Source organism: Dromaius novaehollandiae, chromosome 10 (assembly GCF_036370855.1).
Source record: "Dromaius novaehollandiae isolate bDroNov1 chromosome 10, bDroNov1.hap1, whole genome shotgun sequence".
NCBI classification, from domain to species: domain Eukaryota; kingdom Metazoa; phylum Chordata; class Aves; order Casuariiformes; family Dromaiidae; genus Dromaius; species Dromaius novaehollandiae.
Window position 1 is genome coordinate 2,291,037 of NC_088107.1, and position 18,411 is coordinate 2,309,447.

At 44.2% G+C, this 18,411-nt stretch overlaps 1 protein-coding gene across 2 annotated transcripts in view; it reads right to left on the bottom strand.

Annotated features, from left to right (window-relative positions):
- The window catches only part of SMAD3 (SMAD family member 3), a 77,706-nt gene that overhangs the window by 12,893 nt on the left and 46,402 nt on the right, over positions 1 to 18,411 (bottom strand). For both annotated transcript variants that reach the window (XR_010390909.1, XM_064517853.1), the window contains exons 2-5: positions 9,919 to 10,112; positions 8,912 to 9,046; positions 8,134 to 8,208; positions 6,266 to 6,316 (exon numbers count right to left, since the gene is read on the bottom strand). Coding sequence is in view for 1 of the 2 variants with exons in the window: in XM_064517853.1 (XP_064373923.1) it covers positions 6,266 to 6,316; positions 8,134 to 8,208; positions 8,912 to 9,046; positions 9,919 to 10,112 (455 nt within the window). In the remaining variant the exon portion in view is untranslated. The remainder of the gene's footprint in view (positions 1 to 6,265; positions 6,317 to 8,133; positions 8,209 to 8,911; positions 9,047 to 9,918; positions 10,113 to 18,411) is intronic.

Consider the following 18,411-nt stretch of genomic DNA (forward strand, 5'->3'; position numbering starts at 1 on the left):
CTTAAGTTTCTAGAAGAAAATCCATTTCCCCAGTAGACGATGACATATCTGTTTTGCTAGGGTTATGGTTTGACTCAGCCTGTGGACCCAAGTGAAACTAGTTTTATGAGCAAGTTGAGGCGAGGCAGGCTCAGGAGGACGATACTTCATATGCATGAAAGGTGGGACAGCCAAGAGGCTTTAAATGATTTGTTTAACTGCTCCCACTGAAACCAATGAGAGTTTTACTACTGATTTCAGAGGAGGAAGATTCATGTCAGATATTCTTGAAAATGCTGCATTAGATGGTGCCCACTCCCAGCAAAAAACATCACCTTTTCCATAGGCTTCCCCACCTACTGCTCCTTCAAAGCTTAGACCAAGCTGGGGCTTAACAGATCAGCTCCAAAAAATCAAAGGCAGGTTTTTACCTTCCCAGCCTCCTCTCACATGAAAGAGGGCCCCTGCAGAGGTTTTAGAGTCATTTCTGACCTGGTGCCTGCTGTTACTCTGTAACCTTTAGAAATGATTGTCCATGAACATTTAGCCAAATAGGGAAAGCAATTAGCTTTCCTAGTGCCTGATAGCTGTATCCTGTTCGAGCCCACACACAGCAGAAAAATGCAGCCTTTGCACTGCTGCAGTTGGACGATCTCTGCACGTGTCCGAAGCAGGAAGATGATCTGGTAGCAGTGTCTGCAGATGCACCTGTAGCTGTGTGCATAGTTGATCACGTATCTCAAAGAAACAGGACACCATGGACCAACTACTTCCACCAGAATCCTGTGGTCCGACACCAACAGGACAGAACTGAACCCTGTTCTACAACCCTCAGACTGTAATGTTTCAAGTATCCCATTGCTCTGGGATAAATCTATTGATTATAGGATTAACGTGTCCAAATCCTTTCACTTCTACTCAGTTCACTGCCTTCCCCTCTTTTCAGTTCCACAGAAAACCTTTTGTGGCAGTCAGGGTGAGTGCTAAAAGGGGAGTCACCTTTCATTGCCCAAACTCACCGAAAAAGCAAGCATGGACGGCTGATTGCTAAGCCTGCAGCCTAGCTCCAGCCACAACCCGTGCTGATTTCTTCTCCATTACTGGGCAGTGTAAGAGTTCCCCAAGTAGCCCATAATCAGAGAAAACCTTTGGTTTCTATTTCGTTACAAGCTCTGTTGACAGCAAAAAATGAATTAAATGAAAGTGCATCTGGGGAGCTCTGAAGATCTGCTGAGGATTACAGAGGCCATGAATTTTGAAGAAGCTTATACCCATTCCCAGCTTCTTTCACAGACAGGCTCCATCTTCCCTTAATTACATCATCCAAAAGAAAAACACTCTCTCACAAGCTAGGCCTGATGTTTCTGCTCTCCTCCACACATTACACCCACAAAAGAAAAAGCGCATCTTCCTGCTATGGAAGAGGATGTAATCCTCCAAGCACAAGTTAGCAGATGGCAGCTCAGTAGAACAGGGGTGCCTACACCAATTTAAGGGATCTGATAAGCACAACTGTCATTTCTTCGTGTTTTAAACAATTTTACAGCCTCCCAATATACAGAGATGATACCGAACATGTCCAGGAGTCACACAAGTTTACTTTATGTTTCTTCCTTTTTGTCTCTGCCTTTCTCTACCATATTATGCATTTGGTTGTCCTGCTAGAAGCTGCCACCTCAGCTATACTCCAGTTCCAGCCTCGTTTTATCGACCAGCAGCTGTGGCCTGCAGCAGTAACCTGTATAACTGATTCTGGGCTTCAGAGGGCTCCAGCGTGTTTTGCACGGAGGCACAGCAAATACCAGCGCTAATCAAAGTCTGTTAAGGTGTGTCTGCCTGCTTAAGAAAGCAGAGGCTGTTCCACATGACTGTGCTCTTACCCCACAGTGAGCACATTTCTAATTGAGAGACTGCTCAGCTCCAGAAAAAGCAAATCAACTTTGACCCGTTTTAGTAATGGCCTCAGGTTGGTACTATTCAAGTTATAAAAGCACTGAAGCCTGTGTTGCTCTCTACGGTTTCATAGTCCATTCCCTCAGCAACCACCTCCGCTTGGTTGTGACTCAAGGAAACTGTGGATACCTCACTGAAGACTGTACGGAAATTTCATTTCCAGCTTAATTTGCAACTTGAGGAAAGACACAAACCAACAAATCTTACTGTAGAGAAAAACTTGTCTCTAAAAAATGCAACTGAGCTTTTAATGATGCTGCTTTCTCCTGTGATTTGTGGTCTCAGGCTTAGGCTTAAGCCATCGTGGAACGGCTGTGTTACCTCGTGTGTTAGATGCATCCTGAACATTCATTTTGAATTTTATGGATTTACAGTTGGGAAAAAGTAAGACAATGTAGTTCTGTTAAAATCAAAGTACCCAGAGGGCCGACATAATGAACTCAAACATAATGCATTAAAACCATGTAAATCCTGCCCAAATTTTCCCCACAATTCTGCCAAAGCTTTTCAACCTTGACTCACTATAGCTTTGCTTTCACAAGTCCTGATTTTCTCTCACGCCCAAGGGTCCTTATCATGCCAAACGCATGGGAGTTGTGCAATATCAGTAAGTGCCCCTTGAATATTGGCACGCTGACCATATTGCTTCTTCCCCACATGATAAAAGTATTATCTGTTCAGCTGCAGAGGAGAAAAATCGCTGGGTGTTTTGCACATGCTACAGCACGTGCTCTAAGCGTAAGAGTAGCTGTTACCCTAGTTTTAGTTCATGCTTTTGATACACAATGTACATTAGCAGTTTAATATTTGTTATACAACCGTGTTAGTTACAGCCTCATTAATTCTAACTCCTTCTGCAGAAACTCAGAAAATAAATAGCCGTGCATACTCCCTTCCCCTCTCTGCTCTGAGACGGGCTGGCTCTGCACTGCTTCGGGAAACAGGGTTTCACCGCAGGCGGTAACCCAGGCTTACGGACTTGGCCATGGGGCACGTGCTCACCTCACTTACCGCTTTTGCGTCAAGCCCGTTGCAGCGCGGATGCTGACGGTGGGTTTCCTGTACGGCCAGGGCTGCCTCGCTCCGCAACGGCAACACACAAAACACACACGCAGCCTCGAGCCTGGCCCCCGGCCAGCGCAAACTCCCTGACTTCATTCCCAGTGTCCACATAATGCTGGCAACCGTGCCTTCATTTTTGCTTGTTTTCTGTATTTTTTCCAGTTCGAATTTAAGTAATACAGAAGAGCTCACTAGATATTTATAACTTCCATTTAAAGCTTATGCCTGACAACTGAAAGTTTGGACCAAAACTAGAACGCTTCCAAATCAAACACACAAGCTGAAAGGAGGGAAAAAAAGAGCTATTTCCAATATGTTACCTTGCAGCACACTTTGTGTCTGTGAACAGAAAGATGAACTGAAATTCCCTGGGTTCCTTCAATCCCATATCACAGCTTAAATCTTACAGCTTCATCCTGAAACACTTACATAGCAGCTGAAACAAGCCTTGCGTCTGTTGTCCTGATCAGTTTGCCTCGTGCTAGTTTATTACCTTTGCAATTTTTGGGAATATGGCCATGGGATATAAGTCCAAAGTGCAGCTTACGCAAAGTAAACTGTTTTAAAAGCCTCAGGTAGCTATGTTTAAACAAACTGAGGGTTGCAATCCTGGGGCATTATTTTCTTAATTGCACAACTGCAAAAAAACCCACATTCCACTGCGGAGAGCTTGCTAAAAGTTTTCCGGATTGTACAGCGTTGTGTTTTTACAATTTCTGTTCAATTTTCTTAACAAAACATACAAAGAAAGCCTGAGAAGAGAGAAGCCTCTGCAGATGAAAGTGCAGCCCTGGACACTGAAGTGTTCTGTTTATCTGCAGAACTAACCGGCACAGCAAAAGCAGAGCACTGCAGGCCAGTGGCCACTAACTGGAGAGGGAACCTGCAAAGCAGAGAAAAAGTTCTTCTCTCACAGCCTGTGCAATCCCCTTCTAGCCTTCGGAGACTGTCGGACTGCAAGACTGATGGGCTGCTGGTGTTTTCACCTATGTTGCTATAAGCAACTCCTTACTTGAGCTGTGCTGTGCATACAGCACAGATGATGACAAATTTCTCATTAGACCGTTGTTAAAGCTGTTCATATACGTGCCATTTCATTTAGTTTACAGCTTCCTTACGTGCAAAAATTTACGATAAAATGTTTAAAAGAGAGGTTCTTACTTTGTGGAAGTTCTTACCTAAGGGCAATAAATACATGGTTTGTAAAACTTTAAAGGTATCCTTTAATGTTGATGAGAAAAAATATTTTTCTGATGCCTGCTCCCCAGACTACAAAGAGATTCCTTGTGGTTAACAAGTTTCGCCTGATCCTCCTTAGTTTTTACCACCAAACAGCACATGAGACATCTTACAGACCCACCAGCTGAGCAGCACGTGTTAATAACCAGGGTCCTTGCTGGAGCGGCATGTATTGGGGCCTCTTTCCTAGAAACTCTTTTTCTCCTTACATAAGGCAGATGCCACAGACAACTCGCCAGGCTGGTTTTGTTGCATATAACTGGCTTTTTATTTTTAGGTTGCCACAAAGTGCTAGAAATTCTCAAGTCCCAAGCAGCACACTTGAGCATAATGGATTCAAAAAAAGAAGAAGAAAAGAAATCCCCTTCAACAGCTCCAAGATATCTACAAGTCAGCCAATGACTGACAAATTTTGGAGCTATGTCAAAGTACCTCTGACAGGGCTAAAAGCATATGTAAGCTTTATGGCTCTTCAAGAATAATCTCAAGTGGCCTGTGTCTGCTGGTTTAATGAACATTTAGAGAACTGATCCTGCAGTTAGCCAGAGCTATGAGTGTTTTTTTATGATTGGCTGTTGAGAGCAATTTCAAATAGGGTGAGAGCAAAAATCTGGTGAAGTTCAGGCCTTTCTTGTCTACAGGCATGAAAATAAAGGGCAGAGCTATTTGAAAAGATAACCGATGTTCAGAGACAGCCACAAAACCTATAATAGTATTTCAAAGGCAAGTGCCCCTTTCAACAGCTACTACTACGGTGGCTTCCCTCTTATTTACTGTCTGTCTACAGCTTACGTGGTAGAGTCACAATGTCACAGGGCTAGTGCAACTTAGGCCTCACTATGTTCCTGGAGCCCAGGACAGAGTTGGGTAGGGGAAGAGAACTCAGTACTGCACCGTAGCTTGAACAGGCTTGGAGAAAACTGTCTGGTTAGATGGAGAAATCCCACAGCGCATCCATGGTTTGTCTCTCACCTACCGTATGGCTGCAGGGAGCCTAAAGTCACGTGTGCACCTCGCAGACTCCGATAAGTGATCGTCCACGACATCTGCCTCTCTCCCCATGCTAGCATTTCTGCCCTCTCTTACCCAACTCTCTCCATTTATTTGGACTCTCCAACCACACAGCACCCAACTAGCCTCCTCCACCTTGCTCTGCTCAGTCCATGCTCAGTTTCTTGCTGTAACAACCTCTACACCTGGGCAATCAGTAGTTAACAGTGGCTTAGGGCACGGGGCTATCCCTATGCAGCCTAGGGCAAGTCACTTGGGCAGACCTGCTCCATGGTCTGACACCAACCCAGTACCCACAGTTTTGTTAGGACTCCCCAGCCACCTCCACAGAAACGCTCAAAGCCGTGCCTATCTGCGCTTCGTAACAGTGCTACTTCCTCTGCTGGGGATGCAGGCCAGCTCCTGAGCTAGGTTTACCCGAGGATGCAATGCATTTGCCGCCCTTCAGCCAAGCTGACAATTGCCTCCGCTGATGAAGCACTTCAGGCAAATCTATTTTTCTGAACCTTAGCTCCCCACGCACAACATAGAGATAGCAGCACTTGCCCTATAATGGATGTGACACCAAGTTAATAAACATAAAAAACTGTAAGGCACTCTGGTATATCATAACAGAGACCAATAAGCACTACAAATTTATGAAGTAACTTTCTAGGACACAGAATTTAACTTCAAACATATGTCCTTAAAAAAAAACAAAACAAAAAACAAAAAAAACAATAGAAGACCACCAGCAAAACTTGCCAACTCATCTAATCAAACCAATGTATTTTTGTTACAATTCTCCACTCGTTCTTTCTGGTATTCGTCTGTCACCATTTATTGTTTTTTATTTAACTCTGTGATGTAAGCTCAGACTTACTTCATATAGAATTACTATGAGCCACAGGGATTAGCAGAAAGGAGCATCTACAGGGGTCACAACCTCATCAAAAGCGCACGACCTCAAGAAATAACATCATCATTAAAATGTCACTATCTTGACTGTAATTACACTCAGCTCTCAGGATCACATGCTTACCGAGATTATTGTGTGCTGGAGACATAGGATTTGGTGATAAGTTTGGAGAACCTGAAAAGCAAGACATAATTATTAGTATGGTAACTGCACAATGAAAAATACATACAATCTTCAGTGCTGCCCATGCTTGTTGGAAGGGTATCCCATTTTCGCAGCTAAACCTCATTTTGTGAAACCAGCAGCTTCTCTGATGCTGATTACTATTTACATGAGCTTACAATCACTATTATTTACGATATTTACTCACTGAGTCTGCAATGCTGCTAAACGTCTTCATAATGCAACCACGTAGTCTTAGTCCACCAAATGTCAAAACTAGGCATGCAGTTATCAAAACTACAAGTACCATGATGACAGTTACACTCAAACCCAGTTAGCTGGACATTTAAGAGCTCAATTTTGCATTGCCAGGCACAAAACATACGCATAACAGTGCAAAACAAGTCTAACACACTACTACTTCGTGTCAGGACAACGGAATATTGGTTCAAGCTATACAGGTCTGAGCAAACAACTGTCAGAATTTTATCCCCAGTCATTTCAATTTGGCCCACATATTTTCTGAATATATTTTACAGCATCTGCACCCAGAAGTCCAGAGCAAGTTCCACAGTCTCTGGACACCACATGTATGCAGAAAGGTGGTACAGACCATATTTCTCTCTTCCTGCACTGAGTTCAGCTGGCTTCTTTAAAATTTGTTTTTCTATAAAGTGGGAAGTCCATGACATCTGAAGGAACGTAAGAAAGGCAGAGGGAATACACATAGCATTTGAACATAAATTGGGTATTTATAGCATCGTCGAGGCCAATCCCATTCCAGTACTCTTTCCCCAAAAGCCCTATATAAATTCCAAATGCTAACCACATGACCAATAATTGTATGCACTAAAATGGATTGTGTCAATAGGCTTATGTTTGATGTAGACAAACAAACCCACACTGCCTTCCTCCATCTGCACCACTGTGGTGAAAGACTGTAAATCAGTCGTCCCTCTTTTAGAATCCCACATACGCTCTACAGCTAAAGACACGCAGAGAAACCAAGACATTTGTGTGCAGTATTTGCATTAACTAGGTTCTGCATGTCTGTATTTAAGTGCTACGTATTTGCATATCCCTCTTGTAAAGCATCAACCCTTCTAACAAGAAACGTGTTTTTGCTTTTCAAGCAAAAGTTCTAGAAATTAAGAGTTGGATTCAGCAATTCCTACTCGCAAGCAGTGACACGATTCAGATAAAGAGGATGTCTTAATAGACAGTTACTCCCAGAAAGATCAGACCTGCATGTTTAATTTTAAAGTGTCAACACAGCTTAGCATGAACATTGAGACTGATGCCTCTAAATCTAATATAAAACAACTTGTTTTCTTGGCAGTGAGAGAGAACCTCAGCTTTTAACATTCACTGGGATATACCCACTAACTGATAAAGCCCCTTAAAGCCAATCTTCTCATGGTCATTTCAAATATACTTAAACTGTCCATTTCAAAAGTAAACAACCCAATGATCAGAAAAATGCCTCCACAGAACGTGCAACTACATGCACAATTTTCATGTGCATACAGATGCATGGTCACAATACAAGGCAAACTATCATCCTTAGATGAATCACTACCGTGCCAGGCTGCTGCTTAGTAATATCTAATGATGGATGTTGGGGAGAACGGGAACACGGTGTACCTTTCACCAGCATCTATAAAGCATACAGTGCTATATTTTACATGAGATGTCTGACTGCATTTGCACTCCTACAGGGATAAAATACCTCAAACCACCATCTGAACTTCAGCTCTCCAAAGAAAAAACTTCAAAAGTCTCTCCGACATGATCTAGAAAACTGCATCGAATGGCAAAAGATGACTTACCCGCATCCATGCTGGGGTTCATCTGGTGGTCGCTAGTTTCTCCATCCTCACTCAAATAGCCTGGAGGGGGTGTCTCTAGAACCATAAAGAGTCAAGCTGTCATTGCAACTATCTGCAAAGTCTGGATTGTAGACACTAGAAACATTTAGTTTGTTATTCATGGTAAACCAAAAAAAATTGCATTAATTTTCTTCCTCAAGCTGCTGACAGTAGGAGCTGGCACAATCGGGATGATGGACATACCATATCTGTGAATAACAGAGGAGGGCGGCAAAAAAGATCTCAGGATTTTCAGTGTGATAAAATTTTCTGCCATGTAGGCAGTTCTCTGTCCAGATTTTTTTCCCTCTCTGGTGTGCAGCTGCATAGCTTGCCCATGCAAATAAGGTGTAAACTGCTTGTAAAAGAGATACATAACTGCAAGAGTTCAACTTCAATGGAAATTTACACAGTTTTACTCAAATTCCAGTGACTGAATTTCATTCAAGTCTAAACTTGTTACGGGAACATTCAGCTTTAGAATCCACAGTAAATTCTGGGTATGCACTACCGAGGGGAAGAGGTGAATTTAAAGTAAACAAAACAAAACTATAAACAGCACTGCTGTGTGTCTACATTTACAGCTTTTATCTATTTTGGTATTGGTTCCAACTCTTTAGCTTCACAGCAATGACAGAGACAAAGACTTTCCACTTCTGTAGCTTGGCATACATACACACAACTCACTGTGAAGTACGTCCCTTTTCCCTCCACTTGCTGGATGGAAGATATACGGTACCTGGAATGTAGTTGCTCTGTGGCTCGATACCTGCTGGGAAATTAGTGTTCTCTGGAATAGAATGACTATAATCGTCTAACGGCGGGAACTCAGCTGGAATCTCCGTGTGCCGAGGTACCAACACTGGAGGTAACACTGCACAAATGGAAAGGAAAAAATACAGAGAACAGCAACATTAATGTCTTTAAAATAAAATGACTGAAATACTAGGAAATGAAGAGAAACCAGTTTAGAGTAACACCCTTAATACATGCAAGAGCAAAGTCCTTAATCAAGGGACACAATTTGATATTTTCTTCTGAGATAACAGCAGCAGTTAAGGGATGCTATTCTCAATATATCTCAGCTGGGGATGGGGGTATTTGTTTATCTGAACACACCTAGTCTGTGTTTCTGCATCTTCTAGGCCAAATTAACAGATCTGCTTTGAAAACCATTTAAGAGAAGTTATACCAGGAGATTCAAAAGGAAGAAACATCACATCAAATGTAACTGCAGGTTAGGTCTAGGATGAACATCCGGACTGCTTCTGCCGATCTGTGCTGGCATACAGCAGAACCATCTACAGTTACAGATGAAAGTCTCTTTTAGAGGCAGGAGGACGACTTCAGAACAGGAAGCTCGAATGCGCTGGGAGTTATTCACAGAACTACTTCAACTTAACAGTAAGTCTAGCATTAATTTAACATCAACAATTAGGGAGACTGAGAACACTGCCAAAGTCTGTACTTTTATCTACTCTGTATGTGAGTTTGTTTGTGTGCACATAATGCCACGTTATAAACCTGGCAAACCTGGATCTTATTGGTTTTTCAATGGTGTTCCCCCCTCCCAGTGCAGATTCATAAATTATTCTACTGCATATAGTAAGAGACTGTCATCAATAATAGACAGGCTTTGGTTTTAAAACCCCACCCCTGCTGCTTTCTTCCACTCTGAAGCCCACTTATAAACTCCTCATGCCGGCACCGAGCAGCCGAGGCGCCCACGCACAGGGTCTGCAGTACCTGGGGTTTCCACTCTTTGGTAATGATAGGGATTGACGCAGACTTCGTCCTTCTTCATGTTGAAGGCATACTCGCACATCTCCATGGCACGCAGCTCATGGTGGCTATGGAGGTCTGGCCACCGCCACAGGCGGCAGTAGATCACATGGGGAAGACCTTTCCGGTGAGACACTTGCAGCCGGCCATCTAACGATCTGCACCCGGAACAGAAAGATGATAACAGTAACGCAGGTTGGCATTAATACACACGTAGTACTGACCACATCCCATCACACGCTATGCAGAATAGCCTAATGTGAAGGCAGCAGGCTGCAGTGGGAGGCTCAAAGCACCGGCTGCCCAGGCACCTCTGTCTCCCGACAAAACCCCAAAGGCTCCTAGGCGACAAGACCCTCCGATGCAAGGTGACAGCAAGGAGGCATTCAGGTCCAAGCTGTCAGGCCTGGAAGCAAGCCTCTGAAAAGCGAAAAATGTTTTTTTTCTAAGTAGCCTTGGTGCACGCATATTAATTTTCTGAAAAGAGGTTAATTTGGAGGCAGTAAGGAGAGCTACACCAAGCCAGAACGCATCAATTCGGCTGCACTTCTGAAGCACCTATGCGAGTATGCCACTTGCATAGCTCAAAACATTTTCTGCGGTGTGTGTAAAGGGATTACATCTTAAACCATGTGCTAATAAAATAGGACTTTTAAAATATAAAAAGACATTAATTTCTATTTCGATATAATCATCCCAAACTCATGTAGGGACCCTTTCTTTCAATAGTGTTCCCAAAAGTTAAAAACAAGCAAATTCTCCAGTTTCATTTTCCGTATCGCAGTTTGAAACCAAAAAGACTTTTTCAGCATTGCTTGCTTTTGTTTTTATATCTGTTCTAGCCCGTGTCTCCTCCAACCTATAAAAACGAGAACTCATTTTCTACCTAATCCCAACCTTGCCTCAAAATAGCCCGTTCCTAGCAGACCTTCCTGGGAAGTGAGATAAAGGGGTTCAAACCCTCTCCAGCAGAGAACAGGGCTGGAGCAGGGCCTCTTCCATCCTCAGCAGGGCTACTGAAGGGGAACTGCCCCCAAGCAATTTCTTCAAAGTCCACCCCTTTGCTTCCCTGGCTTTTCTTAATGACTGAAATGAAAGATTTCAGGGGTTTGGTGAAATGAAATATGTTTTTTTAATTTGTCAAGGAAAAAAAAAGAAAACTGAAATTTTGCTCAGAACTGTTTTCCTTGGTTCTTTGTGTTGGCAGGCAATCTAGAAAAACCAAACCAAACCAAAACACACAAGCAATTATTCAACTATTCCTAGCGCTAGTCTTGGCTGCCCTAAGAGACTTCTCCCCAGAGCCGCCCGGCAGAGCTCGGCAGCCTGCACGCCTCTCGTGAGCACTGGCACAACGGAGAGGACGGCAAACAACCCACACAAGCTATTACTGACAAGCCCTTGATTTAGGGGAGCACGAAAACAGCCACATGTCAAATAACTGTACATGTAAAGCACACAAGGAATCTCTGCCATCGCCAAGGGACTTGTTGGTACAGGTTAGAGAAAACATCTAAAAGCTGCAAGTGTACCGCAGCCCTGAAACACGTGTAATGCCCACGGGCGTTATTTACAGTCTGCATGTATTTCTTTATTTTTTGCCTCTGTTATTTATGGGTCACACATTCTCCACATGCAAAAACAGAGCTCTGGTGTATCCCACTCTTCAGACTTTTCTGCAAAGGGGTGAGCGAACGGTTGAGTACCGGGCACGTTTTCAAGGGTGTTCCCATGCCAAGCTCCTTCTTGGGACAATAAAGCAGGAACCAGGCTTTCCAGGCGAGAGACTCCCAAGGAGGACACAAGCGCCTGAAGTTGCTCTGCTGTGGTAGGTGGGAGTCTGGCAGTGACTTCGATGGAGCCCAGACAGGACTTATCTGACCCCATACTTGTTAGTGTAAATATACATATCAAATACTAAAAAATATATACCAAAAGTATGAAATAATTTTCACACTGAGGCTTATTCACTAAACGTAACAAGAAGAGGCTAGGCCTGACTACCTACACAAGGAACAACACAAGACGGCTTCTCTGTTCCCCTTCCAAACACCTTTGCCCACTTTGAAGGACATACAGCATCCAGGTGAGGGAACGGGAGAAAAGAGACGATTCAGGGAGATTATTCCAAGTATCCACTTATTTTGGTGGGAAACTATGTCTCTTCCCTCATCTCAGTCAAACGCGGCTGTGCATGTAAAGCATCCCCACTCTGCTCTGGGGGATTAAACAGCAGAGGCGGTGAAGAACTCTTCTTCTCGGTGTTGATGCTCAGCGTTGATCGCTCGAGTTGGCGATGCAGGCTCTCGCTGCCAGAGAGGCTTCTAGGGCACCTTTCACAGCTAGCACATACCCCGGGTTTGCAGGAAAAGAATGAGAAAATATTGTGATCGACAAACCTGTTTTGCTAAGGGAAACATGATGAGCTGTAGTTATCACCGCCTCTGAGTGTGAGAGCACGTAGGCTATGAAGCCACACAAGACAAGAAAGTAAAAACAAAGCCAGAACACAGCCAGATTGCCGAGCTGATACCAGTTAGCAATGGTTTGAAGCAAAGAACTGAAATCGTCAATGACTCAGAAAAATTAAGTACTGATAAGACAAGAAAAACCCTCCGAGAAGCAGCAGAGAGGAAGACGACAGACGCTCGGCAGTGTCAAGGATGAGACCTTTGAGGGTAACAGCAAGTCTGATGCTTCCCACCCGGCTGAGGACCCTTGTCCAGCAGCCTGCTTGGGTGCAATGGGTGCTGGAGGGCATCTTAGTGCCCGCCGGCACGGTCACCCCGCCGCCGCTGTGGGCATCAGCAAAAACGGCTACGCACTCACAACCTGCGTGTATGATACGGCTTGGAAGACTCCACGTTTGGCAAAAGATGCCCAAAGAGCCAGGTAAGGTTTGAGGGTTTTGGAGACATGATCAAGAGGCATCCAGGGAAGGGCTACTCCGTAGCTAGGGCCAGCTATCATCGGAGATAAAAAAGATACCGAATGAGAAATGGGAGCCCAAGACCCCAAGAATACTGTCACGTAGTTCAGTTGCACGAAGCCTAAGGCACAGTCAGGACACCACCGCAGCGGCCAGAAGAAACAACGAAGACCTCAGGCTGACCACCTCCACGACTGACCCAGGGTTTTACGTTATTATAAGCCATCTACTACAGACGGGAAAGTTTAACGCAAGAAATTGCTACTCCAAACTGTCCAGACTATTGCTGCTCAAAGAACAAGAGACAAGAATGACTTTTAATAGCAAAAACAGAGAAGACAGGAAAAAAAAGAATGACAAAAACACCAAAGTAAATATTTTTAACAACCCACTGTAACTGCCTGAAAAAGAGTGAGAAATAAATAGGAGAACATTACATTGCATAACAGGAATTTGACTGCTAGGCCTTATTATGGCTGTGTTTTTTAAACGCTGATTTAATTTGTAAGATCCTGAATCAGGAAAGGGGGGGGAAAAAAAAGCCACTTAAGAAAAATGGGCCCTTGTTATTTCTCATTTTCCTCACTGAGCATCTTTGCAGCTATCTTTCTTCCAGATGGTTATTTAACCTCTTCTTTCCCCTCATTATCTTTCTTTAAAAGAAAAGTTGAAGTCGGTTGAATTCAATAGTACAAATTATGCAAAGGAATAAGCAACAAGATATTAGAGGGATTCTTGTCAGCGTTGGAAATCTTAAAATTTCCTCTGTCAGAAATTCATTTCCACTACGCTCTCTCTCCTTGCTGCTCACACACACACACACACTGCTGGCTGCAGAGCCCACCAGTTTTATATCCTGCCATTAGCCTTCCATGAGAGCAAATGCCTCAAAGCTCTTTAAAAACAAACAGTGCCAACCCCCCCCCCCCCCCGAAACCTAAGTACTGACCTGCGCAGTGAACAACAGCCCGTGCAGAAAAGGGCTAAGGAAAAGAGAAAAATGAGCAGGAGGAGAAAAACTTTAAAGTTATGCATTTCCAAGAGGTTTTTTTTATTAAAACCCATGAGCAGAAGCTGTTTTTTAAATCCATGACAAATAACTTGCCACTGTGCTCTAAAACACTCTCTTGCTAAGAATTATGGCCACAGGCTGTGATTTTCTGTTAAGCACAAAACATGAGAAGTAGCTCCTTACTGGCCCTGCCTCTGGTCTACGCCGGGAAAGTAAGCATTTAGTCATGTAGCAAAATCTGGCTTTTGTGTGCAGAGAACTGAAATATCCACAGGGCTTCACTGAAAAGTTGGATAAAATCTGAACTTTCCCTGAATCGTGGCCAAATGAACAACACTGAGTAAAAAAAAATTAAAAAAAAATAAGAGAGACCCACGCAGCACATTAGTAATTCACAAGCTGATCCACTGCCAACCCTTTCCCCTCAATTTGCTCAGCGTCACTACATTTTCCAGTTTCTGGTAGTTTTAACAGTGTTATCATTCTAGAAATAGGAGCGACTGCGTCCAACTGAGGTTTGCAAGGCACGTTATCACATTGTCATAGAGGAACCTAATAATTCATATTTCTACTTTAGCACTTAAGTATATAGAGAAAGCATTAACAAACATCTCTTTATCTGCAACACATCTCTACGGAGAGGGTAAACTTCTACTATACCCAAAGCAAGGAAGTTAAATGACTCTCCCAAAGCAAAACAAAAAATTGCATCAGAGCCAGCATTAGGAAAAAGGAGTTGTTACCCCCTTAATGCCGTCAAAGATCACAGCTATTTTGTGCTGGCAACTCTCTCTCTTTCACCTGCACTGCTTATTCTTCCTTCCCACTACGGCTCTCCTTTGGATTTAGGAGAAACATCTCCTCCGCGCTTGCAGTCAGTGGCTAACTTTGGACATCTCCAACCTTCTTGGTGAGCTGCTAACAGCAGCAGAAGCCATGCAGCGAAGGCGTGAGGAGGCAGCGGCGGGCAAGGCGCGGGAACCCATGCCCGGGTATTCGCGCCCTTGGGGTGGGCCGCTGCACGGGTACTTACAGGTGAGCCCAGGACCGCAGCCAGCGGGCAGCACAGCTCCATGCAGTGCCGGCCACGAAGTCTTGAGCAGAGACTGCTGCGATCTACAGCCCGCAGCATCAGGCACAGATTTTAAAGGCACAGGGCAAATCCCGTTTCTTCTGATGCTGCATTATTCTCCTCTCTAGTCTCATGTGTTCGGGGCTTGCAAAGTAGCTGACGATACAGAAATTACCAATACGTCTTGTGCGTGCTTCTTACTGCCTATTCCCATCTCAGTCTCTACTACAGTTTTGCAGACTTCCCCTTCCCCCACTGAAAACCTGCAGAAATACAGCGCGGAGCTGATGTCAGGATCAGATTATGACAGCATGAGTCATTTATTAAGATTCCAGTAATGCTAAGCTCTTTAGCAGGTGCCTTGAGACCATATTTTTCAGAGTCTAATTTCAGATTCAGACTTAAGTACATTTTATTGGTTTACCATAAACTGTCTGTCCGTTCTTGCTTCTTTAAAGTCTCCTACTCGCCCTGCACTCCGCGGCGCTCTGCTCCGAGCCATGCTGCTTCTATTCCCTGCTGGCATCCACCTAACAGCTTATTTTCCTCTAGATTTCTTTAAAGCTAGGGATAGATCTTGTTTTGCCATGTAATAACATGCTATAACTACTTTTTCCTCTCTGCTTTTCACTAATCTCTCTGTTGGGCACTCCATCTGCTTATGCCACAGCTACAGGATATTGCGGACTGGCTACCAAACGCAGCTCCCTCTAGTCTGTTTTTAGCTGTTTTCTTATTATATGCCCCTACATCTCCCTTTTACCTCCTCCTGTTTTTGCTAGCCTGCAGCACTGATGATAGGTACTTCAGAGGCCCAACCATGCATGTCCTTCACCCCTCCCTACCCCCAGGAATGCCATAATATACCCTAATGGTTGGATAAGGCTTAACTTCTCACGAACTCAGCTCTGAACTCCCTCACGTACAACGCGATATTTCTGCAATCTTCACTTGTCCAGTTGCACCCGGGCCTGCAGAGCGGATGGCACTTCTCAAAAGAGACGCATATTTCTGCTATTGCATTTTAAAAGGAAGGGAATGAACTCCCAGGTAACATACAGTACTGGAGACACAGTTTCTAATAACTGCAGCAGAAATCACACAGTTAAAAGATGACCGCGTGCTGCCGATGGTACCCCTCCACCTTCCCACCTGGGGAAACCCTCTACTGTCAGCAGAGCAAGCTAACAAAACAACCTAACTATCCTGGTTATTACTGCGAGAGGTAAATAGGGCGAGCTTCATTTTGGTAAGACTGGGGTAATTTACTACTAATTTATCATGAACAGAATTTGGAGAATAAGGGATGTAAGCAGAATCCGAGGCCAGAAGTGTTTCTGAAGGTATCACTTCCAAACCTTTTTTCCATCTCTTGTGCAGCAAATGTGACTTCCAGCACGGCTTTTATGACCCCTCTAAACTTTAAATCCAGTTTTTCTAAGCAGCACTGGTCCTTTTATTTATTTCGGCTCAGTTTATCTGCCCAAATCTGTGTCAGACTCATCTAAATTTATTTGTGCTTGAGCCTTAAGGGGCCTGGGGGAGGAAGAAACAGACACAGCAAGAAGCTCAGCCTCTCAAAGGGAGCGTGCCTTTTTGGAAAGCCATTTATCATACGAACTCGTCATTACTTCCCAGAATCCTGTGTCTAACTGCAATCACAAAATCCAGAAAGCGACACACTCATCCAAGCCGAACGAGCAGCTTCCTCTCCCGGAGGAGATTCCAGGCATACTGATGGGTCTATGTATTTGTACGTGAAGGGGAGTTTCATAAGGAGAAAACGGATGGATGGAAATGCCAGGGAGATTCAGAGCATCTTCCACTAGACACACTGCATTCAAAACGGAAGTATTTCGAGAAAAACCGAATAACTGGGGCACACGGTTCCCCTATCGATCAGTCAAAAGAAAAAAAAAAAAAAAAGCTGTAGAAGTTACTTAACTCTGTAAGCTTTCACGATGCTTATACTGATTCACATTTAATACCTAGTCTCCAAATGCATCTTCTTGATGCTCTAAGGAAAAAATCTTCATAGTTTCACTGAAACCAGGAGATCTTTGAAAATTAACACCAGCTGTGGATATAGCCCAAAGAAAACCCGAGCAAGAGAACCAAGGAACGAAAATGCTTCCTAAGTGCTGGGGGAGGACAGAAACTCATGCACTGCACAGCATTTAGATGGAAGGCTCACAGCAAGGATTTTTGCCCCAAATATATTGGCTGCTAACGCTAGCAAGAATGATTATCATCATCCGTGTTGAAAAGTGACAGCTTTAAGACTTTGGACTCTCCTTCACAACATACACAGTTGCCAGTGCCTCCAACAGAAACTTCATGCGAATACCAAGAGCCGGAACCGACTTCCCGCACAAATGTTTGTGCGCTCTATCAAGTTGGGACAGAGCCAACATTTCTTATGGAAACATTTTTGGTGGTCCTGAGCAAAGAACGTGTTTACTTTATAGCAGATATAACTAAAAATATGCTGCGCCGCAGCCTCCAATTATCTTGTTTGGAGTAGTTTGAGGCTGCTCGAGGCTCATTGCTGTTATTTTCTTTATTATATAGTGAAAATGTTGCTGCTTTTCCTGTAATTTGAAAAGCAGCTATTTCAAGATTTGACATCTGTGCGTGTACCTCCCCCGCCGGGATAACGAGATCGAGGGTGAAATTTTCCAGAATGCCCATCTCCCACTTTCTAAAGCAATTCAGGTTCTCAGGACATAGCTGGATGATTTCTTTTAAGGTCTCCCATTAATTCCACTTATTCTGCATTATACTGCTCCTTCAACAGCAACTGCGAGATATAATTAGTTGCACAACCATTGCTCATTAACGGCACACCACAAATAAGGGGGCTTGGTCCCACCAACGCCCAGCCTTTCACTGAGCCCCCCAAATCCCTCCCCAGGAACATCCTTCGGGATCTGCTCAAAAGCGGAGCTACACATGTGCTCGGATAGCTCCTGGCGAGGACCTGCCCTTCGTTAAAGCTGAAGACCTTCAAACAAAACACAGCTTGCTCACAGAAACGCTGGCCTGGGTTACTTAGTCCTCGGTCCCTCCCATTCTCCCAAATAATTAACCACCTCTCTCTTCCAGCCGAGCTTTCCCAGCCGCCGACCCGCTCTGGCGTCCCGCAAGCTGCTAATGAATCAGTTGGCTATGAATCATTTCCCCTGGGCAGGCTGCGTGGTTCGTCGCAGGGCAGGTTCCCACAGACCTTCCTCCCGCTCTCGCAGACCGGTGACGAAGAGCTGCCTCCGCTGCGAAAACGAGCCGTTTCCACAAGGAGTTAACGAAGGTGCGCGAGCAGCGAGGTGAAAAGGGTAGTGGAAGAGGGCTGTGTTAATTTTACAACTCTGACTTCCTTAATTATGAGTCACCAGCAAGGCCGGAGAAATCCAGCTTAAAACGTAAACCTAGAGAAGTGTGATGTCT